This window comes from Plecotus auritus (assembly GCF_963455305.1).
Source record: "Plecotus auritus genome assembly, chromosome: 2".
NCBI lineage: Eukaryota > Metazoa > Chordata > Mammalia > Chiroptera > Vespertilionidae > Plecotus > Plecotus auritus.
Genome location: NC_137771.1, coordinates 33,750,270 through 33,776,952, shown reverse-complemented (window position 1 = coordinate 33,776,952; position 26,683 = coordinate 33,750,270). Strand labels below are relative to the sequence as shown.

General features: G+C 43.4%; 1 protein-coding gene across 3 annotated transcripts; it reads left to right on the top strand.

The window, feature by feature from the left end:
* Positions 1-829: 829 nt before the first annotated feature.
* On the top strand, positions 830-25,927 carry CPT2 (carnitine palmitoyltransferase 2). Of its 3 annotated transcripts, XM_080657327.1 has the most exons (6): positions 1,002-1,285; positions 9,252-9,332; positions 11,055-11,161; positions 22,912-23,489; positions 23,772-24,216; positions 25,181-25,830. In XM_080657327.1, the coding sequence occupies exons 1-6, from the start codon at positions 1,134-1,136 to the stop codon at positions 25,510-25,512; spliced, it is 1,695 nt and encodes a 564-aa protein (XP_080513453.1). In that variant the 5' UTR covers positions 1,002-1,133; the 3' UTR covers positions 25,513-25,830. The 3 variants fall into 3 exon arrangements, with proteins under 3 accessions (XP_080513454.1, XP_080513453.1, XP_080513452.1); XM_080657328.1 differs by having other exon boundaries at positions 830-1,522; positions 22,912-24,216; XM_080657326.1 differs by having other exon boundaries at positions 22,912-24,216; positions 25,181-25,927.
* Positions 25,928-26,683: the final 756 nt, after the last annotated feature.

Genomic DNA, 26,683 nt, shown 5'->3' with positions numbered 1-26,683 from the left:
CTCTGGCTCCTGGCTCTGCTTAGCCAGTTAGGAGCCAGACCAGATGTACTTGGTACCTCAAACCCACCAGGCCATGATAGAGAGCTGGAGCTAAGGGAGGGCTGTTTCCAGAATGGAATTCTGTACCTCAAGCCAGACAGCATGACGCAATGTATTTTGATACCTCCCTTTCTTCTGTAAAATGGGAGCAGAGCTTATTTAATGCTGCAGCTGACAGCAGGGATTAGCATGTGGCCGCGTTGTTTGTTTTGTGATGGTTGAGGGATGATGAATCTTTGGTCAAGTTGTATAATCTTAAAGTCAGAGTTACAAGGAAACTTGGAGGTGATGTGTGGTGGTGACAGGCAGCTTCATGTAGTCCACGGATCACGGAAGACTCCCGGCAGCCAGAGACCGAGCTTCCTGTCTTTGGAATTGTTCAACCTGAGAAAAGTGTTCAAGCCGAAGGGAATCGTGCTCTAAGGATCTTTCTGCGCATTAGAGGTGGCTGGATGGGGGACTCCATGGTTTCTGGCTTTGGCACACATTTTCTCTAATTCCCGCTCAGGTGAGCTTGCCGGGCAGCTGTGCGGCATTAATCATGGCAGACATCTGCTGGGTAAACGTTAACAGGTTGCTAACAACAACCGTCACCATTTACTGCCTATAGCGCCAGCACTGTCCGTACCCAGTTAACTCATTTCCTGAACGATCGTGATCTCCAGTTCACAGGGGAGGAAACAGGTTTAAAATTTTGCCCCAGGGGCAGAGTCTGGATCAAATTTAGGTTTATTAGATTCCAAGAGCTTTTCCCGGCTTTTCTTCAGCTCTAGTTCCTATCTTGCTCCAGTAAAGAAGAGAGTGGTTTCAGAGCTCCGTTTCCCGCCGCCTCGAGATGGGAACTTGGACCAGCAGAGCTGGGAGGTGGCACCGTGCCCACCTAGACCCTCTGAGCTCTGGAGTCGGTGAGTGGGGCCCGGTTGTGGGCGGAGCCTTCCGTGGGCGGGACCGGAAGTGGCTCTGCGGACAGACGCGAACTGGGCCGGAGTCCCAGACTGACGCTGCGTCCGTCCCGGGGCTGAGGTGGGAGGGCTTTTCCCTGCCCCACAAAGGTCCCCGCACTCGGCGTCCCGCGGCCGCAGCCTCCAGGGACGATGGTGGCCCGCCTGCTGCTGCGCGCTTGGCCCCGGGTCCCTGCCGTCGTCCCGGGAGCCCCCCGGCGGCCCCTGAGCGCCGGCTCCGGGCCCGGCCAGTACCTGCAGCGCAGCATTGTGCCCACCATGCACTACCAGGACAGCCTGCCCAGGTGAGCCCGGCCGCCGCCCGCCGCCCGCCCAGGGTCGGCCCCAGTCTTACCCAGGCACTCACGGCTCCTGCTGAACCGCGTCTGCCCCCACTCCCACCTGGGACGCCCTCCCCGCCCGCGGAAATCCTGTGGCTGTCAGAATCTCTTGGCACAGGAACCTCCGAACGCGCGCAAATTCTATTTGAGGACGTCCCATGGCTCCCTGATTCTCCAGCTTGAACCTTCTCAAACTCTCCGGTAACTCAACTTCCAGCCAGAAACCCTAAGAGTTCCTCACATTTTCCCCTGAAAAATATCCACGGTGTTCCCCGAAGTGCTTTCATGACCGCCCCACATTCCTGCCCAGAATATGGACAGGTCAATTTCTGATACATAAGAGTTATCCTCCTTCAGTTTCTCCCAACACCCTATCTTCTTCATCACCGCTACTCAGAACCCTCAGCCCACTCCCATGCCAACAGTACTCTGCCCTTTTAGCACCCCCAGCAGCCCCCCAAGCACCCTCGAGTGTCCATCTTACTTTCCCCCAAGTCCGCAGCATTCTAGGCCCAGTCTCCACCCGAAAACCTTTCACCACGATCAAATCTTCCTTAACACTCCCCCTAAAATATCTTCCTAACCCACATTACCCCAAGCAACTTCAGCCCACCCTCACAGGATTCTAGGCACCACCCTCAAAACCCTTCCGGAGTCTCACTCAGATTAGATCCAGAGTCCATCCTTCTCACCATAAACCACCGAAGACCTTCCGCCTAGAACCTACTCCCCTAGGAAAACAGCCCCTGTGCACTTTCCCCTCCCCTCCTCCTCCCCCCAGGCTCCCTACCTTTACCCTTCTCTCTCCTAAATCCGAAGGGCCCTTTTGCCTCTGTAACTTTCTAATAAACTTTTTCTTATAAATAACAAAAAAGAAAGAAAACAGTCCAATAAATCTTACCCTTTCCCTCACCCAGTATTTTCTTCCACTCAGTTTCCAGTTTTCCTACCTTCCCAGCCTTCATCTGAGCTGCCAGATCTCCTCCAATATGAGAAAATTCCCCCAATTCCTTCACCCTCTAAAATCAGATTTAACCTTCTGTATTCACCAGTTAGTTCCTGGTGCCACATTCCAAGTTTGTATCAAAGATTGTTCTCTCTCCAAACTGCCATCAGGACTCTCCTAGTCCAGGGGCTGGAGGCCAGTGTTCCCCACCACATGAATAGAACAAAGATTGCCTTGCAGGCATCACCCCAACTACTGTTTTTCTTCACATCCAGGAACCCCTGAACCCATTGTCAACACTGCCCACCCCCACCCTCTCAGGAAAATCATCAAGGTGATTCTTGCGAAATTACAGAATGCAGATTTATCTAGCCCAAATCCCTTCGTTTAAATTTGGCCGGAGGTAGGGGGAGAGGAAGGAGAGGTGTTTCTGTGCCTGTGGAATAGGCCTGGGACACACCTCCTCCTTAACAGCCTGTGTGTGGGCTGGGCCTGTAAGTGGGGGAAAGGTGAGGAATGACAGAACCTGTCTGCGTTTGCCAAGCCCAGCTGCAGATGGATCCTTGACTTCCCATATCAGAGGGATTGTCTGTTTTAAAATTGGAAAGCTGGGGAGAATATTCAAGATCATTTTCTCCAAGCCACAATACAAAAATCTGTAGGAATTAGAAGCTACAAACAGTAGCACTGAGTCATCACCTATGTGTAACTTGAAACAAGAGCTCCCCCCAGGCCTTCATTAGCTCAGCTGTAAAGAGGAGTTTAGATAAAATAAGATTCCTTTTATCTGTGAGATCCTAGACTGGTAAAATGTGTTATCTTTGACACTCATTTTGATGTCACACTTGGGGAAAAGCCCTGGCTTTGAAGTCTGGTAGAACTTGGTTTCAGAGTCTGGATCTTACACTCTGAAACTAAAAGCAATTCTGATAACTTCTTTGAGCCACAGCTCTTCCCTGTAAGGTAGCAATGGGACACATTTCATTGGGCTACTGTGAGATAAGATGCCTGAAATAGGGAATGGTCCCAATTAGTTGGCAAGGGTGGTCCCTTTGTATTAAGAGGTCCAACTGGACCTCCCTCTTATTCTGTGGTATTACTGCTGCCTATTGACCAAGTGGCCGTCGACTCACTTTTTTTCTAGGAACCCTTGCACTAGCATTTGCTTGTTTTTTAGATGTTACTGTTTTTTCCTTGCTTTTTTTTTAGTGTGGTAGAATATACATAATATAAAATTCACCGTTTTAATTATTTTTAGGTGTCCAATTCAGTTAGGTGTTATTTTTAATTTTCTATAATGCAAAAACAGATTTATTTGTACATACACCGCTGAAGGAAAGCAGTCTTCTGACAAATGGAGACAATTAAGATTCTTAAGGAGCTGATTTTGGGGCCTAGTACAATGGGAAGACTCGCTTTGTTGCCTCCAGATGTTGGGTCTATTCACCTGACACTTCAGCGGGCTTTTCCAATTCTTCTTCCTCCTCCTGGGCCTGATTTTCTAATTCCTTGTGATATACAAGCTGGCTTTTGCAGGTAGTTTGTGTTACTCTTCTGTTCCTCCAGGTACTTTCCCCTGAAGCATAAGACATTAGTGTCATTGTTGGCAGAAGCTATGGCCTTCACGTCTAGAAGGAGCTTGGTTAACTAGTTCTCCAGTTCTGGAGCAGACCCTAGATCTTGCATGCCGGTTCCCCAGCTATCTATCTCAGGCCTCAGTGACCGGAAGGCAGATTTCGCTCACATTCTCTTAGGTATCTTAGGAATTGCTTTTCATGTTCCCTCTTTACCTCACCTTGATTTTCAAAGAATGTGGCAAAACGAGGTTCTTCTGAGCCTTCAATGTAATAACAGGCCACAGATAAACAAGCATCACTGATGTGCAGTTCATAAGATGCCACGTGATTAATAGCAACCCTGCACTCTTCAGAGAGGGGGTGCTTGGCTGCCATCTCAGAATTAGAGAAAACCAGGCATTAAACAGTGCTCAGTTAGGTGTTATTTTTAAAGGGCTGTGTTGATATATACTGAACAGTTAATTTCATAATATAAACTGGAAGTTCTGAGGAGACTAAGATATAAATCATCACTCTGAAAACTTCCCCACTAAAGTAAGTTCAGGCTAGTAAGTAAGTTAACATTCCAGAATTTTTAATAAGCACTGTTTTTACAAAACTGCCATTGCCTCTAATTTAGAATTTTGTTTAAAAAGAATGTAAATTTTCATTAATGTTTCTTCTGTGTCAAAACAAAGTCTTGAGAAAAGTGAGTGGGTAACTTTGTAATTAAGAGGTAGTTGAGCTAGTATTTGGGGTTTTCTTTGTAAGTCCACGAATGTAAGGGGATCTACAGTTGTAAAGTGTCATGAATGGTTATTCAGTTCAACCTAAGTTCATAATGGTTATAAATAATTCAGATTTACTTTTTATATCTTTTTTTTTGGATGAGTATGCATTGAAAATAAACTGAAGAACCACAGTATATCTTATTTATAGTAAGGTTTTAAGCTACATTTTTTTTGTACCTGAAAAAATTATTTTATTATGTAAGACTAGAGGCCTGCTGCATGAAATTTGTGCAGGGGAGGGGGTGGTCCCTCAGCCCGGCCTGCACCCTCTCACAATCCGGGATCACTGGCTCCTAACCGCTTGCCTGCCTGCCTGCCTGATCACCCCTAACCACTTGCCTGCCTGCTTGATCACCCCTAACCACTGTGCCTGCTTGCCTGATCACCCCTAATTACTTGCCTGCCTGCCTGATCACCCCTAACCATTCTGCCTGCCTGCCTCATCTCCCCTAACTCCCTCTGCCTGCCTGCCAGATCACCCCTAACCACTCTGTCTACCTGCCTGATCGCCCCTAAATGCTCCACCCCTACTGCCTCTGCCTGCATGCCTGATCGCCCCTAACTGCCTCTGCCTCGCCCCCCGCTGCCGCAGCTTCGTCCAGAAGGACATCTGGAATGATGTCTGGAAGGTCATTCGGCTGTCCAGTCTAATTAGCATATTATGCTTTTATTATTATAGATAAGAAATATTACTGATGATTACCTTTATTCTAAGAAAATTCAAATGGGAGCAGATCACCTAGAGATGGAAATAATGACTGATGAGGCCTTGTGCCTCTCTTTTGGGAAAGTGACAGCATCTTCAATTATTTAAGGGGTATTTGTGGACCCTGCTGTTGTTCCTGGAAGTTTAATATAGGGTAAAGGGTGAGAATAAATGCCAAATAGGCAAAGGGTAGGTTTTGTCTGTTGGCTCAGAGCTCCATCTATGCCCTTCTGTGCTTTCCTGTAGTTCAGGGGAAACTGCGTTTCCTAGATGCCCTGGCAGCTAACTTCTCACTGCGGAGCATGGATGCAGTGGAGAAGCTCCACTCTCTGCTCCTCACTGGGCTCAGCAGGGGTGGGGGCAGGAATAGGGGCACGGGCAGTGCAGTCCGCAGGCTGCTGTCTTCCTTGGCAGCACCGTTCCAATGGCAGCAGCAAGTTCTCAGCAGCCTCAGCAGGTCATGGTCTGGCTCCTTCATCCATGAGAGTGAGAATGGCTTCCTGTAGCTATTAATCTCTAACTTCACTTTTTCTCTCTCTCTCTTCTAGACTTTCCTTTCCAACCCTTTGGTAACCAATTCCCAATATTAAATTCTATCTGTTTGAAATACCTACTGGGGGCTCTATTTCTCCACTGATGCAGGTGAACCCACAGCCCAGCCTATGCAAAGAAAAATATGAATGGAGAGGAGGAGGAGGAGATCATTGATAGGCCAAAAAAAGAAAAAAAAAGAAAAAAAAAGAAGAAATCATATAATAGGACGTCAGGGACAACATGCTATGATTTATTTTTTTGTTTATTAATTCTCCCTAGAGAATATTTTTCCATTGATTTTGAGAGTGAGAGAGAGAGAGAGAGAGAGAGAGAGAGAAAGAGAGAGACATTGATGTGAGAGAGACACATAAATTGGTTGTCTCCTGCATCTGCCCTGCAACCCAGGTTTGTGCCCTTGAACCTGAGATCCTTCAGTGGGCAGGTGGACACTCTAATCACTGAGCAATGCTGGCCAGGGCCATGCTATGATTTCTGATGTTAGCAGTTGCAGGTGGGATAAGGCTCAGAGTACAGCCTTGGAAATAGTGGCTGAGATGAAGTGAAAGTGTAGTTTCACTGTAATTGATGATCTTTTAACTGGGATGTGATGGTGCTACTTGGTTCACTCAAGTGACTGTCAAAATAAGGAACAATAATTCCAGGATATGAGATAGGGAGAAGGATGAGGGCATGTCAGACTGTGCCGCGGAGTCTCGGAGCAGGCGCCGTGTGTGTGTGTGTGTGTGTGTGTGTGTGTGTGTGTCCACACGTGTCCACTGGGGGTCTGCCCCCAGCCTCGCCAGGAGGCTCAGAGCAGGCGCTGTGTGTGTGTGTGTGTGTGTGTGTGTGTGTGTGTGTCCGTCCGTGTGTGTCCGTGTGTCCGTCCCTACGTGTTCGCTGGGTGCCTGCCCCCAGCCTCGCTGGGGTGGCCCAGAGCAGGCACTGTGTGTGTATGTGTGTGTGTGTGTGTGTGTGTGTGTGTGTGTGTGTGTGTCCGTGTGTCCGTTGGGGGCCGGCCCCCAGCCGTGCCACAGAGGCTTGGAGCAGGTGCCTCTGTGTGTTCTTCTCTCAGGCTCTGGGCTGCGCCTGCGTGTTGTTCTCTCAGGCTCGGGCCCGCACCTGGCCCCTCCTCCTGAGCTGGTTGTGACCGTTAGGGCGCCCTGACCTAATTTGCATGTTTATTATACATATATATATACTAGAGGCCCAGTGCACGACATTCCTGCACTCAGGGGGTCCCCTTAGCTCGGCCTGTGCCCTCTTGCAGTCCGGGAGCATTCATGGAATGTCTGACTGACAGCTTAGGCCTGCTCCCTGTGAGCCCGGCCTCTGGCACAATGACCACCAGGGGGCAGCTCCCCTGTTGAGCATCTGCCCCCTGGTGGTCAGTGTGCATCATAGCAACATGTCTTTCCATTGTTAGGTCGATTTGCATATTAGCCTTTTATCATATAGGATAGATAATTCATGAAGTTGACAGATCTCAGCTGGGTATTTCTAATGTAAGTTATCCCAACAAGAACAGTCAGACTGTGACTGAAGTGTCATTTTGAAGGCTGCCTCTCATAGTCCATTTGGGTGGCTATAGACTGGGTGACATAAACAATAGAGATTTATTCCTAAAGGTTTTGGAGGTTAGGAAGTCCCAGATCAAAGTACTGGCAGATTAAGTATCTGGTAAGGGCCTGCTTCCTACTTTTTAGATGGCCATCATTTCACTTCTGATGGTTCAAGCTACATTTTATGGATAATTTTCCAGTTTTCCTAAATGGCTGCCATATTTAGATAATTTGAATATATCATTGTTAATTTGAGTTGGCAGAGATAACCTAACAAATTAAGTTTTGGTACCAGGGGATATATCTTTCAATAAAATTATTGACGTGAAAAAGAAAGTACACTTCACCATACTGTCCATGTGTTTTAATTTCAATATGGACCAGTAACTTCATCACCATAGCAGTCCCTGGAAATCTACTGGTAGAGAATGATGAATAAATAGCACATAGGAAGGTCTGGCTCTTCCTCACAGGACTCCTGGTGGCTGGGCATGGCTTGATTGTCGACCACATATTTGGCTGGCCCTTGGACAGACCTGTGTTTCACTTTTGTAGGAATCTCTGTTGTACAATACACAAGCACATTTAAAAATAGAACTTTTTTTTTTTTTTAATCTTGGGGGAGAAAAATTCAGTTCAAACTAAGGGTAGAATTCAAATCAGTTCCAATACAGGTATAGTACAGGTATTGTAGTTGTAACCAGGAAACTGAAAGGTTTGGGGAAGCTTCTGCTTCCCCATTTTGAATCTATTAGTATATTTACTAATTTAGCTTATGAAATTCATCATTAATACATTAAAATTATTTTACTTAAAAATATAGTTATCGCCCTGACCGGTTTGGCTCAGTGGATAGATCGTCGGCCTGCAGACTGAGAGGTCCCAGGTTTGGTTCTGGTCAAGGGCATGTGCCTTGGTTGCGGGCATATCCCCAGTGGGAGGTGTGCAGAAGGCAGCTGGTTGATGTTTCTCTCTCATCGATGTTTCTGACTCTTTATCCCTCTCCCTTCCTCTCTGTAAGAAATCCATGGAATATATTTTAAAAAATATATATATAGTTATCATTGATATTTACACTAGTAAATCCATCAATTCTGATTTGTCTGTGGCTTCCCATTGTTGGTTTTTTTTGGAAGGTAGTTATCAGTTATTAGTTTACTAGTGGCCCGGTGCATGAAATTCATGCATGGGGGGGGGTCCCCCTCAGCCCAGCCTGCACCCTCTCCAATCTGGGACCTCTTGGGGGATGTCTGACTGCTGGTTTAGGGCCTAAACCGGCAGTCAGACATCCCTCTCACAATCCTGGACCGCTGGATCCTAGCCTGCCTGCTTGGTTGCCCCTAACTCCCCCCTTCCCCCCCCCCCCCCCCGCCGGCCTGGTTGTTCCTAACTGCCCCCTGCTGTTGGCCAGGTTGCCCCCAACTTCCCCCTCTCTGTTGGCCTGGTCGCTCCTAACTATCCCCTACCCCCTGCCAGCGTGGTCACCCCTTACTGCCCCCCCTGCTGGCCTGGTCGCCCCCAACTGCCCCCCCCCCCCAGCCAGTCTGGTCGCCCCTCACGGTCCCCCCCACCGGCCTGGTCGCCCCACGCAGCCTACTTGTTCAGTCGTTTGGTCATCCCTTACGGTCCCCCCCACTGGCCTGGTCGCCCCACGCAGCCTGTTTGTTTAGTCGTTTGGTCGCCCCTCACTAACTCCCCTGCTGGCCTGGTCATAGGCAGCCATCTTGTGAGGGTTAATTTGCATATCACCTCTTTATTATATAGGATTAGTTTGGGTTGTGAAGCTAATTAACCTGTTTCACATATTGTCACCTACATGGACCTTGCTTTCTCCTCAGGCTGCCTGTTCCCAAACTTGAAGACACCATTAGACGATACCTCAGTGCACAGAAGCCTCTCTTGGATGATGGGCAGTTCAGGTAAATGCTGAGAACCCTGAATGACCATGGTTGGGTGGTTCAAGAGAAGCTGACAAATAATGGTAGACTGCTTCAGGAAGTATCTGTGATTAGATTGGGTCTCCAGGAACCTGATGAAGGGCTGACCAGGTCTCTCTAACCAGACTCAACAAGTGATGGTTTATAAGCCAGAATGAGAAGTTTGTACTGTATCCTTGGTAGGAGTACCTGGGAGGCCAGCTGGTGCTGGTCATTTGCAGAAGGCATGTGCTCCTGGTAGGGAGGTACATTGAGGAGAGCATATGGCAGACCAGAAGTTTCCTTGGTGAGCATGTGTACTGGATTGGATAGTGTGCCCCCCAAATCCATGCTCTCTTTGGAACCTCAGTATATGACCTTATTTAGAAGTAAACATGTTACAGATGTAATTAAGATGAGATCAGTCCTGACCAGTGTGGCTGGGTTGGAGCATCGTCCTGTGCACAGAAAGGTTGTGGGTTTAATTTCCAGTCAGGGCACATACACAGGTTGTGGGTTCAATCCACGGTTTCGGAGCATATGGGAGGCAACCAATCAATGTTTCTCACATCGATATCTCTCTCCCTCTTTCTTCCTCTCTCTCTAAAATCAATAATAATATATCCTAGAGCAGCAGTCGCCAACCGATGGTCCATGAGGTCCGAAAGGTTGGTGACTGCTGTCCTAGAGTGAGGATTAAAAAAAAAGATGAGATCAAACTGGAGTAGGGTGGGTCTTTAATCCAAGGAGACTGATATTCTTATAAGAAGAGGCGGCACAGAGACAGCCATGTGATGATGGAGGCAGAGATTGGAGTGTGCCAACAAACCAAGGAATGCCGAGGATAGCTGGTGACACCAGAAACTAAGAGGAAGGCATGGAATACATTCTCCCCTAGAGTCTTCTGAGAGAAAACAGTACTGTTAATACCTTGATTTTGTACTTCTAGCCTCCAGAACTATGAGAGAATAAATTCCTATTGTTTTAAGCTATCCAGTTTGTGCTACTTTGTTATGGCGCATGGAATTGGAAAATAATACTGGCTATTGCCAAAAGTGAGTTGCATTAAGCTCTTACATCCTACTGTAGTCCTCTTTATCCATGATGAGAATTTTTCATGCAGATAATGGGAATTGTCATTAAAATCACAAAATCCTTCACTGGACAGTGATGGAAAAACATAGATGAACTGTTCATAATCTAGTCCTATACTTTTAAGTATTCCTTATTAGTCACTTGAAGCTTCTCTTGAGATGGTAATAATTTAATAGCTACCAGTTACTAAATATTATATTTCAAACTATCCTAAATCCTTAGCTTTAGAAATGTTTTAATCTTATAAGGTGATATATTATCTCTGTTTTACACATGAAAAAACTGAAAGTCAAATCAAGTAACTTGTTTAAGGTCACACTGTTTGAAAGCGACAGAGCTAGAATTCAAACTTAGCTCTTTTTTACCCCAAAGCTTATGTCCTTTTCTCCATGCCAAACTGCCTCCCAGATTACTGATAGTTTTATGAGATGTTGATTGATCTTCCCAGTTATTTGAAAAACATATCCTAGACTTATTCATTTTAGATTTATTCTTGTTCTGATCTCAGTCCTAGGTCCTAGGAATATACTATTGGGGACTCAAAACTCCGTGTATGAGTTTTGGGCCGTGAATCTAAAAAGCATGTATTTTCTGCCATTATTTGATTCTATCTTTTCTCAAACATTTCAGGAAAACAGAAGAATTTTGCAAGAATTTTGAAAATGGGATTGGAAAAGAATTGCACAATCAGCTGGTTGCTCAGGACAAGCAGAATAAACATACGAGCTACATTTCAGGTAGGGAGGTTGGGCTGCGGGTGTAATTTTTCTCAGAGCCCTCCATAATTGAAAGTAAGGCAGCTCTCTCCTGTTTTGGTCTCAAAAATATTTTTGGTGGGACAGCAGTGAAATAATGTGTCATCCTCTTCTCCTGAGGTAAACATTAAGGCTGAGTGAGTTCCTCCAACACTAAGATGTTGATTGAATTCATGCTTAAGAGCAACCGCTTGCTTCCTGTATAGATGGAATCAAGACAGAACCTAATCATTGGTCTGTCTGAAAAGGATGCATGCAGGATTAAGTCCCTACGTGTATCATTCTAGATCCTTCACAGTCTGGCCTAGCTGCCCACTCCAGCCTTTTCTCTTACCATTCTCTCTGAAACATTTCATACTTCAACAAAACTAAACAACTTGTTCCCTCAACCCATTAATTCTTTCATTCTTCTGTGCCTTTCTCCATGTTGTTTACACTGCCATTTGTTACCTGGAAATTTCTTCCTTTAAGACTCAGGTACAATGATTGTCAGAGGCAGGGGTTGGTTGAAGTGGGTGAAGGGGATCAAAAGGTACAAACTTCCAGTTATAAAATAAATAAGTCATGGGGATGTAAGGTACATCATGATGACGATAGTTAATAATACTGTATTATAAAGTCGCTAAGAGTGTAGATCTTAAAAATTCTCATCATAAGAAAAATAAGTATATAACTGTGTATGGTGATGGATGTTAACTAGACTAGTGTGGTGATCATTTCACAATATCACTATATACAAATATAGAATTATTATATTGTGCACCTGAAACTGGTATAATTTTTATGCCAATTATATGCTCAATGAAAAAAAGAAAAGAAAGAACCAGGTAGGATTATTTCTTGGTATGAAACCTTTCTGTCTTTCTCCCTTTCCATTCAGAGTTTGTTGCTTCCACCTCTGTTTCACAGCACTTTAATTTAGTTTATATTTTTTATAAGGTTATATATATATATATGCACATAATTTAAAACATCAAATAGTTCTATCAGGCTTATTAGGAAAAACAGCGATTTCCTGACCCTTCCGTAATTTCCCACTTCTTACTTTCAGCTGCTCTCTGATTCTTTTGAAATATGTATCCTTATTCTCTTCAGGCATCCTCAAACTGCGGGCCACATGCGGCCCGCCGAGGACATTTATCCGGCCCACCAGGTGCCGCTGCCTGTCCTGCTTAGCAGCTGACTCGTCCCGGGCCCGCAGTGTGCATAGGAATTTGTTCATAGTTTTTTTTTTAAACTATAGTCCGGCCGTCCAACAGTCTGAGGGACAGTGAACTGGCCCCCTGTTTAAAAAGTTTGAGGACCCCTGCATTATATATTTATATTACTGCAATTTAACTTTTTTTGATTTAGGCATTGTCTATTGGCATCTCGCTATAGAAGATTAGAATTTATCAGTCTCTTATATCCCCACCACATATGAGAGTGTACATGCCCATTTCCTTTCCCCTCATTTTCACAGTATAGTTATTTGTAATTTTCGTTACTGTAGTATTTATTTATTTTATTTTTCAATTAGCAATAATTGTGCCTCAAAAAAAAATAATTGTGCCTCAGATAAACCTCATTGGCTACGATACTGCCATTGCACAAAGCTTAGCTTAGTATTTTGCATTTACACTATTAGGATCATGTAATTGCTATTGTCAGGTGAGTTGTGTAGCACTTTGGGATTGTTTATTTTCTTTCCTGGATAAACTTTTTGTTTTCTCTGAAGTTAATGATTATTTTATACTTTCTTATGTTTAGCTTTCCATGTGCTTAATAGTTTATCTGGGAATTTTTTTTTTTAAAGTTTTCATCTTTCTTCATAGTCCGTATCCAAGTTGCTTTTCTCCTGTTTTGCCCTCTTTTTTCAGATGTTTTCTATCCTTCTCTGTTGTCTTGGATATGGGTGAAATATTAACAAGCTATTGGGAGCTCTCTGGATGAGGGTGGGGCTTGTCACAGCTTCATTGCATGTGATCTGGCTAAATCAGTTCCTTGAGTGTCCCTAACGTTAGTGTTTGTGTTTAGGCTCCCAGGGAAGGCTTTTCCAGAAAACTGCCAAGAGGTATTTTCCTGGTCACTAGTGTTGTAGAAGTGGGATAAAGGAAAAGGCTTGAGATCTCCACAGATCTATATCCCATAATTTTACTTTTGCCAGAGAATATCTGGGGTGTAGGAGTGTGGGTCTAATTAAATAGCTTTTCAATCAGTTATGTCTAGGCCAGTGGTTGGCAAATTCAGTAGTCAACAGAGCCAAATATCAACAGTACAACGATTGAAATTTCTTTTGAGAGCCAAATTTTTTAAACTTAAACTTCTTCTAACGCCACTTCTTCAAAATAGACTCGCCCAGGCCGTGGTATTTTGTGGAAGAGCCACACTCAAGGGGCTAAAGAGCCGCATGTGGCTCGCGAGCCGCAGTTTGCCGACCACGGGTCTAGGCTGCCAGTTCCTGAGCCCTCTAGGGCAAGCATGTGAAACTCTCGGTCCCCGGACTGCATGCCTTGTTTATTTGGCCCGTGTTAGCCTTTGAGTTTGACATGCTTGCTCTAGGGGTTCTGCTTTGTAAATATGATTTCTTGGCTTTCTCTGCTCTCAACTTAGTGTTGGCTTTCTTGAGTCTGCTTTAGTCATTACCAGTTACCTAAATGCTTTTCAACTTTTAAAAAAATATTTTTATTGATTTCAGAGAGGAAGGGAGGAGAGAGAAACAACAATGATGAGAGAGAATCATTGATCGGCTGCCTCCTGCATGCCCTGCCCCCCACTGGGATCAAGCCCACAAGCCAGGCCTGTGCTCTTGACTGGAATCGAACCTGGGACCCTTCAATCTGCAGGCCGACGCTCTATCTACTGAGCCAAACTGGCTAGGGCATCAACTTGTAATATTTGCTCTTTTTCATTTTCTTTGCCTTATTGGTTTATGTCTCTTTAAAATTATTTACTGGAGGGATCAGAGGCATAAATCATGTCTTTTTCCATTAAATATATCCCCACCCCCCAGTATGTCTTTCTCCTTACCATTTTAGTGCATTGCATTATGTTTTTTATTCTGTTTGTCTCCTTCACCATTGTTCTTCCAAATCAAAGTCCATGTCCTGTTCTTCTCTATATCCCTGGACCAGGGCCTGATTCTCCACACTTATTCTCAAGGAATGAAATGGAATAAATGGACCAACAAATGAATAAGAGATAAATAAGTGTTCAGTAATCTTTTCCCCAGTGCTTTAGATGTGGAAATTATTTCTTCCAATGGAAAATGGTCCTTGTTAGTAGAGTTTACCCATGCTTTCTAATACTGGCAGGAGCTTCCCTTGAAGACACCTTTCCTGATAAAATATTGCTTTTGGAATTTTCACAAGCAAAACATCCATTGGAATGTGGAGAGCTAGTTTGAGTGGTACACATACACTCATAGTTATTTCTAATTGCTTTTTTTTTTTTTTAACGGTATATAAGAAATGTTTTAATAAAAATTTCATAACTTAATTTTTACAATATCCTGTTATACATAATTATTAATAATGCACTACAACATTCACTAAGGACTGATTACTATAATCGTGTTGCATTCATTTCCCCTTACATGCCTTACACGCATGTGCACCATCTCTCTCCACTAATGCTAGTAGCGAATATTTTATTTTATTTTATTTTATTTTTTTTATTTTTTATTTTTTATTTTTTTTTCAAATTTTTATTAAGGTATTATATGTGTACATATCTTACCATTGCCCCCCACCCCCACCCCACTCCCATACATGCCCTCACCCCCCAATGTTTTGCATCCGTTGGTTACTCTTATATACATGCATATAAGTCCTTCAGTTGATCTCTTATTTCCCCCACCTCTCCCTAACCTTACCACTGTAATTTGACAGTCTGTTTGATGCTTTACTGCCTCTGTAACTATCTTTTTGTTCATCAGTTTATAATGTTTTTCATTATCCCCAAATGAGTGGGATCATGTGGTATTTTTCTTTCATTGACTGGCTTATTTCACTTAGCATAATGTTCTCTAATTCCATCCAAGTGCCTACAAATGGTAGTAATTCCTTCTTTTTTACGGCAGCATAGTATTCCATTGTGTAGATGTACCATAGTTTTCTGATCCAGTCATCTGCTGATGGGCACCTAGGCTGTTTCCAAATCTTAGCTATTGTAAATTGTGCTGCTATGAACATAGGGGTGCATATATCCTTTCTGATTGGTGTTTCTGGTTTCTTAGGATATATTCCTAGGAGTGGGATTACTGGGTCAAATGGGAGTTCCATTTTCAGTTTTTTGAGGAAACTCCATACTGTTCTCCACAGTGGCTGCACCAGTCTGCATTCCCACCAGCAGTGCACGAGGGTTCCTTTTTCTCCGCATCCTCGCCAACACTTGTCGTTTGTTGATTTGTTGATGATAGCCATTCTGACAGGTGTGAGATGGTATCGCATTGTTGTTTTGATTTGCATCTCTCGGATAATTAGTGACTTTGAGCATGTTTTCATGTGTCTCTTGGCCTTCCTTCTGTCTTCTTTCGAAAAGATTCTATTTAGGTCCGTTGCCCATTTTTTTATTGGATCCTTTATCTTCCTTTTATTAAGTTGTATAAGCTGCCTGTAGATGTTGGAAATTAAACCTTTATCAGTGATACCATTTGCAAATATGTTCTCCCATACAGTGGGGTTTCTTGTTGTTTTGTTGATGGTTTCTTTAGCTGTGCAAAAGCTTTTTATTTTGATGTAGTCCCATTTGTTTATTTTCTGTTTGGCTTCCATTGCCCTAGGGGCAGTATCACTGAAAAAGTTCTTTTGGCATATGTCTGAGATTTTGCTGCCTGTGGATTCCTCTAGTATTTTTATGGTTTCCCGTCTTATATTTAAGTCCTGTACCCATTTTGAGTTTATTTTTGTGTATGGTGTAAGTTGGTGATCTAGTTTCATTTTTTTGCATGTATCTGTCCAATTTTCCCAACACCATTTATTAAAGAGACTGTCTTGACTCCATTGTATGCTCATGCCTCCTTTGTCAAATATTAAATGCGCATATTGGTTTGGGTCGATATCTGGATTCTCTATTCTGTTCCATTGATCTATATGTCTGTTCTTGTGCCAGTACCAGGCTGTTTTGATGACAGTGGCTTTGTAATACAGCTTGAAATCTGGTATTGAGATCCCTCCTACTTTATTCTTCTTTCTCAGGATTGCTGTGGCTATTCGGGGTCTTTTTTTATTCCAGATGAATTTTTGGAGAGTTCTTTCTAGGTCTGTGAAATACGCCGTTGGTATTTTAATGGGGAGTGCATTGAATCTATAGATTGCTTTGGGTAGTATGGACATTTTAATGATGTTGATTCTACCAATCCATGAACATGGTATGTTCTTCCATCTGTTTACATCTTCCTCTATCTCTTTTTTCAGTGTCCTGTAGTTTTCCGCATATAGGTCTTTTACCTCCTTGGTTAGGTTTATTCCTAAGTATCTTAATTTTTTTGGTGCGATGGAAAATGGGATTGCTTTTTTAGTCTCTCTTTCTGTAAGTTCATTGTTGGTGTATAGAAATGCCATAGATTTCTTGGTGTTAATTTTGTATCCTGCTACATTGCCAAATTCATTTATTAAGTCTGTTAGTTTTTTGATGGAGTCTTTCGGGTTTTTTATGTACAATATCATGTCATCTGCAAATAAGGACAGCTTTACTTCTTCTTTTCCAATTTGGATGCCTTTTATTTCTTCTTCTTGTCTAATTGCAGTGGCTAATACTTCCAGTACTATGTCAAACAGGAGTGGTGAGAGTGGGCATCCCTGTCTTGTTCCTGTTCTTAGGGGAAATGGTTTTAGTTTTTGCCCATTGAGAATGATGTTAGCTGTGGGTTTATCATATATAGCTTTTATGATGTTGAGGTATGATCCTTCTATTCCCACCTTGTTGAGGGTTTTTATCAAGAAAGGGTGTTGGATTTTGTCAAATGCTTTTTCTGCATCAATTGATATGACTATGTGATTTTTATCTCTCAATTTGTTTATGTGATGTATCACATTTATTGATTTGCGGATATTGAACCATCCTTGCATTCCTGGGATAAACCCTACTTGGTCATGGTGTATGATCTTTCTGATGTACTGCTGGATCCTATTTGCTAGAATTTTGTTGAGGATTTTGGCATCTACATTCATGAGGGATATTGGCCTGTAATTCTCTTTCATTGTGTTGTCTTTATCTGGTTTTGGTATTAGGGTGATGCTGGCTTCATAGAAGGAGCTTGGAAGTGTTCCTTCCTCTTGAATTTTTTGGAATAGTCTGAGGAGGATAGGTTTTAGTTCCTCCTTGAATGTTTGGTAGAACTCTCCTGTGAAGCCGTCTGGCCCCGGGCTTTTGTTTGCCGGAAGCTCTTTGATGACTGCTTCAATTTCTTCCATAGTTACTGGCATGTTGAGCTGTTTAGATTCTTCCTGATTGAGTTTTGGAAGGTTATATTTTTCTAGGAATATGTCCATTTCCTCCAGGTTGTCCAGTTTGTTGGAATAGAGTTGTTCGTAGTATTTTTTAACAATCCTTTGTATTTCGGCGGGATCTGTTGTTATTTCACCTCTTTCATTTCTGATCTTGTTTATTTGGGTCCTCTCCCTTTGCTTCTTGGTGAGCCTGGCTAGAGGTTCATCAATCTTGTTTATCCTTTCAAAGAACCAGCTCTTGGTTTTGTTGATCTTTTGTATTGTTTCTTTGGTCTCTATGTCGTTTATCTGTGCTCTGATCTTTATTATTTCCTTCCTTCTGCTTACACTGGGCTTTTCTTGTTGCTCTTTTTCTAACTCTTTGAGTTGTTGGGTTAGGTAATTTATTACCCCTGTTTCTTGTTTTTTGCAGTAGGCTTGTAGAGCTATGAACTTCCCTCTCAAGACTGCTTTCGCTGTGTCCCATAGATTTTGGATTGTAGTGTTTTCATTGTCATTTGTTGTCATGATGTTTTTTATTTCTTCTTTGATCTCTCTGGTAACCCAGTCATGGTTTAATAGCATGCTGTTTAGTCTCCATGTGTTTGATTTCTTTGGGTTGTTTTTATTGTAGTTGATTTCCAGTTTTATGCCACTGTGGTCTGAGAAGATGCTTGATATGATTTCTATCTTCTTGAATTTGAAGAGACTTTGCCTATGTCCCAACATATGGTCTATCTTTGAAAATGACCCATGTGCGCTTGAGAAGAATGTATATTCTGTGGCTTTGGGGTGAAATGTTCTGAAGATGTCAATTAATTCCATCTGGTCTAGTGAGTCATTTAGGATTGATGTTTCTTTGCTGATGTTTTGTTTAGAGGATTTGTCCAATGGTGATAGTGGGGTATTAAAGTCTCCTACTATGATTGTATTGCTGTCAATCTCTCCCTTGATATCCTCCAGGAGTTTTTTTATGTATTTGGGTGCTCCTGTATTGGGTGCATATATGTTTACCAGAGTTATTTCTTCTTGTTGGATTGCTCCCTTTAGTATTATGAAATGGCCTTCCTTATCTCTTGTTATGTCCTTCAGTTTGAGATCTAATTTGTCAGAAATAAGTATTGCTACCCCAGCTTTTTTTTCAGTTCCATTTGCCTGGAAAACCTTTTTCCATCCCTTCACCCTCAGTCTGTGTGCGTCTTTTTTTCTGAGGTGAGTTTCTTGTAGACAGCAGATATATGGGTCGTGTTTTCTTATCCAATCTGTTACCCTATGTCTTTTGATTGGGGCATTTAATCCATTTACATTTAAAGTTATTATTGATAGGTACTTATTTGTCGCCATTCCTATTCTTTACCCCTGTGTTACTTCTTCGCTTCCTGTTTCTTTCTTTCTTTCTTTCTTTTTTTTTTTTTTTTTTTACAGTAGACCCTTTAGCATTTCTTGCATTGCTGGTTTGGTGGTAATAAATTCCCTTAGTCCTTTTTTGTCTGTGAAGCTCCTGATTTCACCTTCAATTTTGATTGACAGCCTTGCTGGGTACAGTATTCTTGGATTCAGCCCCTTCCTTTGCATGACTTTGTATATTTCATTCCATTCCCTTCTGGCCTGATGAGTTTCTGTTGAGAAATCAGTTGCTAGTCTGATGGGGGTTCCTTTGTATGTAACTTTCTGTCTCTCTCTTGCTGCTTTTAAGATTCTTACTTTGTCGTTGGTGTTTGCCAATTTAATTATAATGTGCCTTGGCGTCGGTCTTTTGGGGTTCATTTTGCTTGGGACTCTGTGAGCTTCTTGGATTTGTGTGGGTTTTTTCTTCCCTATATCTGGGAAATTTTCTGTCATTATTTCTTCAAAGAGGTTTTCTATTCCTTGCTCAGCTTCCTTTCCTTCTGGAACCCCTATTATGCGGATGTTGTTTTGTTTCGTGTTGTCCCAAAGTTCCCTTAGACTCTCCTCCTGCCTTTTAATTTTTTTTTCTAGAAGTTGCTTTTCTTGGGTATTTTTTTCCATCTTGTCTTCTAGCTCACTGATGCGGTCCTCTGCTTCTTCTAGTCTACTCTTGATGCTTTCTATTGAGTTCTTTACAGCAGCGATGTCATTTTTCATTTCTTCTTGGTTCTTCTTCATTTCCTCTTGGTTCTTGCTCATATTGTCGAATTTGTCTTCCATTCTTTTCAGCCACCTTATGACCATTTCTCTGAATTCTTTTTCTGGAAGGTTGCTTGCCTCCATTTCGTTTACTTCCTTTTCTGGTGATGCCTGCTTTTCTTTCATATGCGGGCTGCTTCTTTGTCTCCCCATGGTCTCTCTTCTCTGGGTGTCTGGTTATGTAGTTCTCTCTCTCCTGGGTTGATTTAAAGGCACAAAATACAGCACTACCAGGTACAACTCACAAGGCACTGAACAGGAATGTATTCACGATATTAATAACCTCCAATAAAGGTGACCACCAGAGAAAGGCAAATTAGGTGATAGGAGAGAAAGAAGAAGAGGAAAAAAGAAAGAAAGAAAGAAAAAAAGAAAAAAGGAGTGTGAAAATGAAATTGGGAAAAGGGAAAGTAAAGAGAAAAAAAAAATAAGAGAGACAAGAAATTGACTAAGAGAGAAAGGGGAACAGACTATATATATTGGGGATAAAACTCCAATAGAACAATCACTAATCCCAGCAAATGCCAGCAACAAGTGCCTGGGGATTAGTACAAACTACAACACCAACTAATATGGAGTGAGGCAAGGGAAAGCTGAAGCACAAAACAAACAAAAAAATAAACAAAAGAAGAATAAGCAAAACAATCTCACAAAAAAAGCATAAAAATTGGATATAATCTACATTCAAGCAAACAACAACAAAAGGACAGAGATAAGGACAAGTTTATGGATAACTCAGACAGCGAAGGGAGAGGTGTATGTGGACTTGGAGCAGTGGATTGGAGATTAGATATGTAAGTAGGGTGAAATTTTAACAAGGGGTAAACAGAAAGAATAGGGAAAATCTAAAGCAGTAAAAGGGTAAGACAAACAGGACACTGAAAAGGGGGAGGTTAGGAAGAGAGTGATGGCCTAAAGGTAGAGTTGAGATAGAGTAAAACGATGCTAAAGGAAAGATAAAAAATAGAATGTAGAACCCTAATCCCAAAATAAAATGAAGAGAAAATAAAATGACACTTAAAAAAAAAAAAAAAAGATAAAATAGCAGTAGTAATAATACGGATTGAAAATAAAAATGTAATCATTAAAAAGGTAAAATCAAGTGATGAAAAAAGAAAAAAAAAGTTTCTTGATTAAAAGATGCAAAAAATGAAAATTAAAAAAAAATAAAAAAATAAAAAAAATAAAAGGTAAAAATAAAATGTGGAGTAGTGAAGGTCATTCACTTCCTCTGTTTTTCTGTTTGGCACGCCTGTTTCTCAGTCCAGACAGTATTGCAGTTCCCTGCGATCCACTGCTCTTCGGTGTTGTAAGCCAGTCCTGATTTTAAGCAGGCGGTGTGTCTTAATTTCTCGTATTCCTTTATTTTTGATTACACAAGAGTCAATTTGTGATTCAGCCCCTGGGTGGCAGTGTTTCTGGATTGACTTCCAGGTCTATCTATGGCCTCTCTAGGCAGTGTTAGAGCCTTCTTTCCCTGTGGCACTCGCCACGGGCCTGTGGGAGTGGTCTGCCTCAGAGCTGACTCTCTGATGGTCACTCCCCGCTCCGATCCCCAGGTTCCAGAAAAACAACCTTCCCCTGCAGTCTCCCAGGGTGTCCCCAACTGGGTGATCCTATGTATTGGGCTTAGTAATCAGAAGCAAGGATTTGAAGAGGAAAAAGCCCAAGTGTGCGAACTCCGGGACTGCGAGTAAGCCCAGGCACCCAGGGAGCGCACGGGCTGCGCGTAAGTCTGGACTGCCTGAAATTCTTAGGGTGTCCCTGCACTTCAGATCAAAATGGGTTGCTTTTTAGAGTGCCCTTCTCTTAGCAGCTCTGAGGACCCCTTTCCACAGTCACAGATCACGCCAGCCCCTACAGCCACGGATTTTTCTAGGCACAGACTTCCCTGGTCCTCCAGCTCCCGCAAAACGCGCGTTCCTCTCTCCCGCCGGGACCAGAGACCTCACCTTATCCCAGGCGAAATCTGACCTTTCCGTGGTGGAGTGTAGAGCTTCTCTGAACCCGTGTGCTTGCGCCAGTTGGGGAGCGTTGTTCTGGGGCTCGCAGCTGTTCCTGGGGTGCCGCAGTTGTGGATTCTCAGGCTTCAGATAAGCTCCACTTTCCGGATCAAGATGGCGCAGACTCCGCGTCCAAGCCCGCAGCTCCGGGAGGGGACCCAGCCGCAGTTCGTGCTGCCAGGTCAGGGGAACCCCGTTCAGCAGTCCCCCACCTCCTTCTGGAATTCAGCTGTCTCCCAACCAGCCAACAAACACTCCTTGCGCGACCCTCAGCTGTTCTTTCTTTCTGCTCCGGGACAAGGCTCAGAACACGTCTGTCTATTCCGCCGCCATTATTCCCTCCTCTCTAATTGCTTTTTGAGTATTTCCTAAAAGAGGAAGTGCATAAATGTACACAGTACACAGAATGATGGTGAAGACTTTTCCCCGTTTTAGGGAGATAGTCAAGTTGAATGTTGTCCCTGAAGGGAAACTAAAGGAGATGGTATGGGAATTAACAACTATTCTGTTCCAGCATAAATGCAAGTGAGGTGTTATTATATTTTACTCCTTTAAGAGTCAAGAAAGGAAAGAGAATGAGGAAAAAAAGGCAATTAATAAACATTAGGGAAATGCAAATCAAAACCACAGTAATGGTTACCCACCAGACTGGCTCTGATCAAAAAGACAAACAACAAATGTTGCCAAGGATGTGGAGAAATTGGAACCCTCATACACTGCTGGTGGTAATGGTGCAGGCACTTTGGAAAAGACTGTAGCAGTTCCTCAAAAGGTTTAACACATGACCAGCAATTCTACTCCTAGTTATATCCCCAAGAGAATTCATAATAACCAAAAAGTGGAAAGAACACAAATGTCCATCAGCTGATGACAAATGTGCTATATCTATATATTGGGACACTATTCAGTAATAAAAAGAAATGAAGAACTGCTACGTGCTACAACATCGATGAACCTCAAAAACATTGTAAGTAATAGAAGCCAGATGTAAAAGACCAAATAGTGTATGATCCTGTTTATACAACATGAATTATTGCAGAACAAAAAAATAATCCGGAAATTCCTCCCTCTGGAGGTGATATCATTTCTTCTGCATATGTCTGACATATTTTTTCTTAAGTTTTATTTTTGGTGACTGCATTAACTTTTTGTTTTTATTTTTATGTTTTAGGCCCCTGGTTTGATATGTACTTAACTGCTCGAGACCCCATTGTCCTGAACTTTAATCCATTTATGGCATTCAACCCTGACCCAAAGTCTGAGTATAATGAACAGCTCACCCGGGCGACCAACATGACGGTTTCTGCCATCCGGTTTCTGAAGACACTCCGGGATGGCCTTTTGGAACCAGAAGTGTTCCACTTGAACCCTGCTAAAAGTGACACTGATACCTTTAAGAAACTCATACGCTTTGTGCCTTCCTCTCTGTCTTGGTATGGTGCCTACTTGGTCAATGCATATCCACTGGATATGTCCCAGTATTTCCGACTTTTCAATTCAACTCGTTTACCCAGACCCAGTCGGGATGAACTCTTCACTGATAACAAGGCCAGACATCTCCTGGTCCTAAGAAAAGGACATTTCTATGTCTTTGATGTCCTGGATCAAAATGGGAACATTGTGAGCGCCTCTGAAATCCAGGCTCATCTGAAGTACATTCTCTCAGACAATAGCCCTGCCCCCGAGTTTCCACTGGCATATCTGCCCAGTGAGAACCGAGATATCTGGGCAGAGCTCAGGCAGAAGCTGGTGAGTGTTGGCAACGAGGAGACCCTGAGGAAAGTGGACTCTGCTGTGTTCTGTCTCTGCCTAGATGACTTCCCCATTAAGGACCTTGTCCACTTGTCCCATACCATGCTGCACGGTGACGGCACAAACCGCTGGTTTGATAAATCCTTTAACCTCATTATAGCCAAGGACGGCACTGCCGCTGTCCACTTTGAGCATGCTTGGGGCGATGGGGTTGCAGTGCTCAGGTTTTTCAATGAAGTGTTTAAAGACAGCACTCAGGCTCCTGCCATCACTCCACAGAGCCAGCCGGCCAGCACTGACTCCTCTGCTGCTGTGCAGAAGCTCAACTTCAAGCTGAACGATGCCTTAAAGACTGGCATCATTGCTGCTAAGGAAAAGTTTGATGCCACCATGAAAACCCTCACCATTGACTGCATCCAGTTTCAGAGGGGAGGCAAAGAATTCTTGAAGAAGCAGAAGCTGAGCCCTGACTCGGTGGCTCAGCTGGCCTTCCAGATGGCCTTTCTGCGGCAATATGGGCAGACGGTGGCCACCTACGAGTCCTGCAGCACTGCAGCGTTCAAGCACGGCCGCACCGAGACCATCCGCCCTGCCTCCATCTTCACAAAGAGGTGCTCCGAGGCCTTTGTCAGGGAACCTTCCAAGCACAATGCTGGAGAGCTTAAGCAGATGATGGCCGAGTGCTCCAGATACCACGGCCAGCTGACCAAAGAAGCGGCAATGGGTGAGACGGGGAGCATGCCCTTGGGTCTTGTTGCCCTCAGCACTAGGGTAGGCCTCAGCTATATTCTACCCCACATCTGATTTCTACCTCTTCACTAGATTGTATCCATCTGCCAGCTACCACATGATTATTTTTTTCTACCCTAATAGTCTGAATAGCCAGGCGAGCCACTAGGGATCAGAATGTTCTCCTAAGCAGGGATGGAGAAATACATCTGACATTATCCTCAGTGAAGGTCACTTTCAGCTGTGACACGATTCTTTCTATTACTTATTAGTCATTAGACTCAGTGTGACAATTTAGGATTTCTAAGCCCACAGGCCCTCTTACTTCACCTCATATGTAGTGTGTCGGCTCCCTGTAAATAGGTCACTTCAGAAGCTCTTCCCAAATCTAAGTGTCTGTCTTCTTTGCCTCTTTGTGGCAAAAACTTAGACCTGGAAAGGACCTGGAGGATCACATAGCCCAATCCTTTCATGCAGCAAAAAGTCCTGGAACTAAAAGGGAACTCCAAGACATTCTGGTCTCATCCTTCCCCATTTTATAGGTTGGCAATAGAGGCCACTGGCCCAAGGTTACATAGCAAATTAGCAGTAAAGATGAGATTAGAACTCTTTCTGTTTTCTACTGACTCATTGTCTTTGACACTTGACTTGGACTGTGGCTTTTATCTTAGTTTTTGAGTCCAGAGCGCTCATGTACTTTCTTGACTAAACTTAGTTTCAGACTTTGTAAAATCATACTTTTATTTTAGGCTCATTTTTAACTCAGCTGTTGACAGTTTTTTCTTAAGAAAAAATTCTAGAATGAACTGCTCCAGAGGCTGGTGTGCATGCAGAGGTAGATAGACCCTCCTTCCACTCTCAAGGATGTTTTGAAGGGGATTCCTACATGGGTGGGAAGGTTTACTAAGGCTTCTTTCAGTTCTGCGATTGAGACTGGTTTTTTGTTTTGTCTCTGACAGGCCAGGGTTTTGACCGACATTTATTTGCTCTGCGGTACCTGGCAGCAGCCAAAGGGATTGCCCTGCCTGAGCTGTATCTGGACCCTGCATATGGGCAGATAAACCACAACATCCTGTCCACTAGCACACTGACCAGCCCAGCAGTGAACATTGGTGGTTTTGCCCCCGTGGTCCCTGATGGCTTTGGTGTTGGGTATGCCGTTCATGACAACTGGATAGGCTGCAACGTCTCCTCCTACACAGGCCGCAATGCCCAGGAGTTTCTCCAATGTGTGCAGAAGGCCTTAGAAGACATGTTTGATGCCATGGAAGGCAAATCCATCAGAACTTAGCTTCTGGGCAGGTTAAAAGCCTCCATTGATTCATCTACATGAAAATTGAGGCCTGTGTAGCCAATAGGTACCATTCTGTGACTATTGGAACTAATCATGAGGTACCTCAGCGGCCAATGATGTGAAGCCTGAGCTTTAAAATCATGGTTTTAAAACTAAACATGTAATTTCCAAGTGGAATTAGATCACAAAGATGATGTGAGATTTCAACTTTAAGGGCATTTGATCAGGATGGTAGTAGGATTTGGAAAAATAACTCAGGTGTATTTATTGTTGAAGCAGAAATAAAATTTAATTGTTGCATCTACTGACATAATCTACTTTATTTTTCCCTTTTAATTAATGTGTTTTTTTTTTAATTCTTTTACCTCCTGAAAGATGAGAAGGCAATTTAAAGTATAAACAAAAGCTATTGATCCTTTTAGTGTTTGTCTTTATGAGCTTAACACACTGGCTGGTACAGAGACTAAAAACTAGAAAGGCTGCTTACCCAGCCCGTTACTTCCACTTATTTGCTTTCAGGCTGGGCAGTGGACTGGACACAGTGGATAGGGGGCTGGAAGGCCTGCTGGATGAGCGAGGGCTGAAGAAATGCTGTTGTCAGGTACAAAAAAGAGGCCCAGAGGGAACCAGGAATATTAGACCTAGGGGAAACAAGAAGTAGCTGCCAGACTGGAGAGGGGACAAGGTAGGAACCTCTTCACCTCTTGGATACGGCCACCTTATATTGGAGGATCCCCCTTCCTAATGCCCACAACCAGCCTGGGAGTGGGCAGACCCATTCCCAGTGGACCATTCAGAAAATGAGGATATTAATTTTACTTCCAAAGAATTCCTGGCTCCAGGAGAACACTGGATAAATAAGGTCTCTTGTAACAAGTTTTCCAAATGGACTCACTGGTGGGAAGGCATGAGCATGCCTCGTGGATCTAACTGCATTAAACAGCTCTGTCCACTGGGTAGGGGCTCTCATACCTTCACAGGGCTGCCTGGGGGGGGAGGGGAGGGGTGGGCAGCACACAGAAGTGTGACCACAGAGGGGACAGACCAGGACCAGGAGCTACCTGGGGCATAGATGCTGACTTAATATAAGAACTTTCATACTGACTTCCGTGATGGGAGGCGATAGCCCCATCACAGCAGGTGAGTCAAGACCTAATGACCACCTGGC

Bases quoted from the DNA above. Each gene is read 5' to 3' on its own strand.
- CPT2 (XM_080657326.1), top strand. From the start codon at position 1,134: ATGGTGGCCCGCCTGCTGCTGCGCGCTTGGCCCCGGGTCCCTGCCGTC. The intron at 11,162-22,911 runs GTAGGGAGGTTG...TTTATGTTTTAG, and splicing joins ACATACGAGCTACATTTCAG to GCCCCTGGTTTGATATGTAC. The intron at 24,217-25,180 runs GTGAGACGGGGA...TGTCTCTGACAG, and splicing joins GACCAAAGAAGCGGCAATGG to GCCAGGGTTTTGACCGACAT.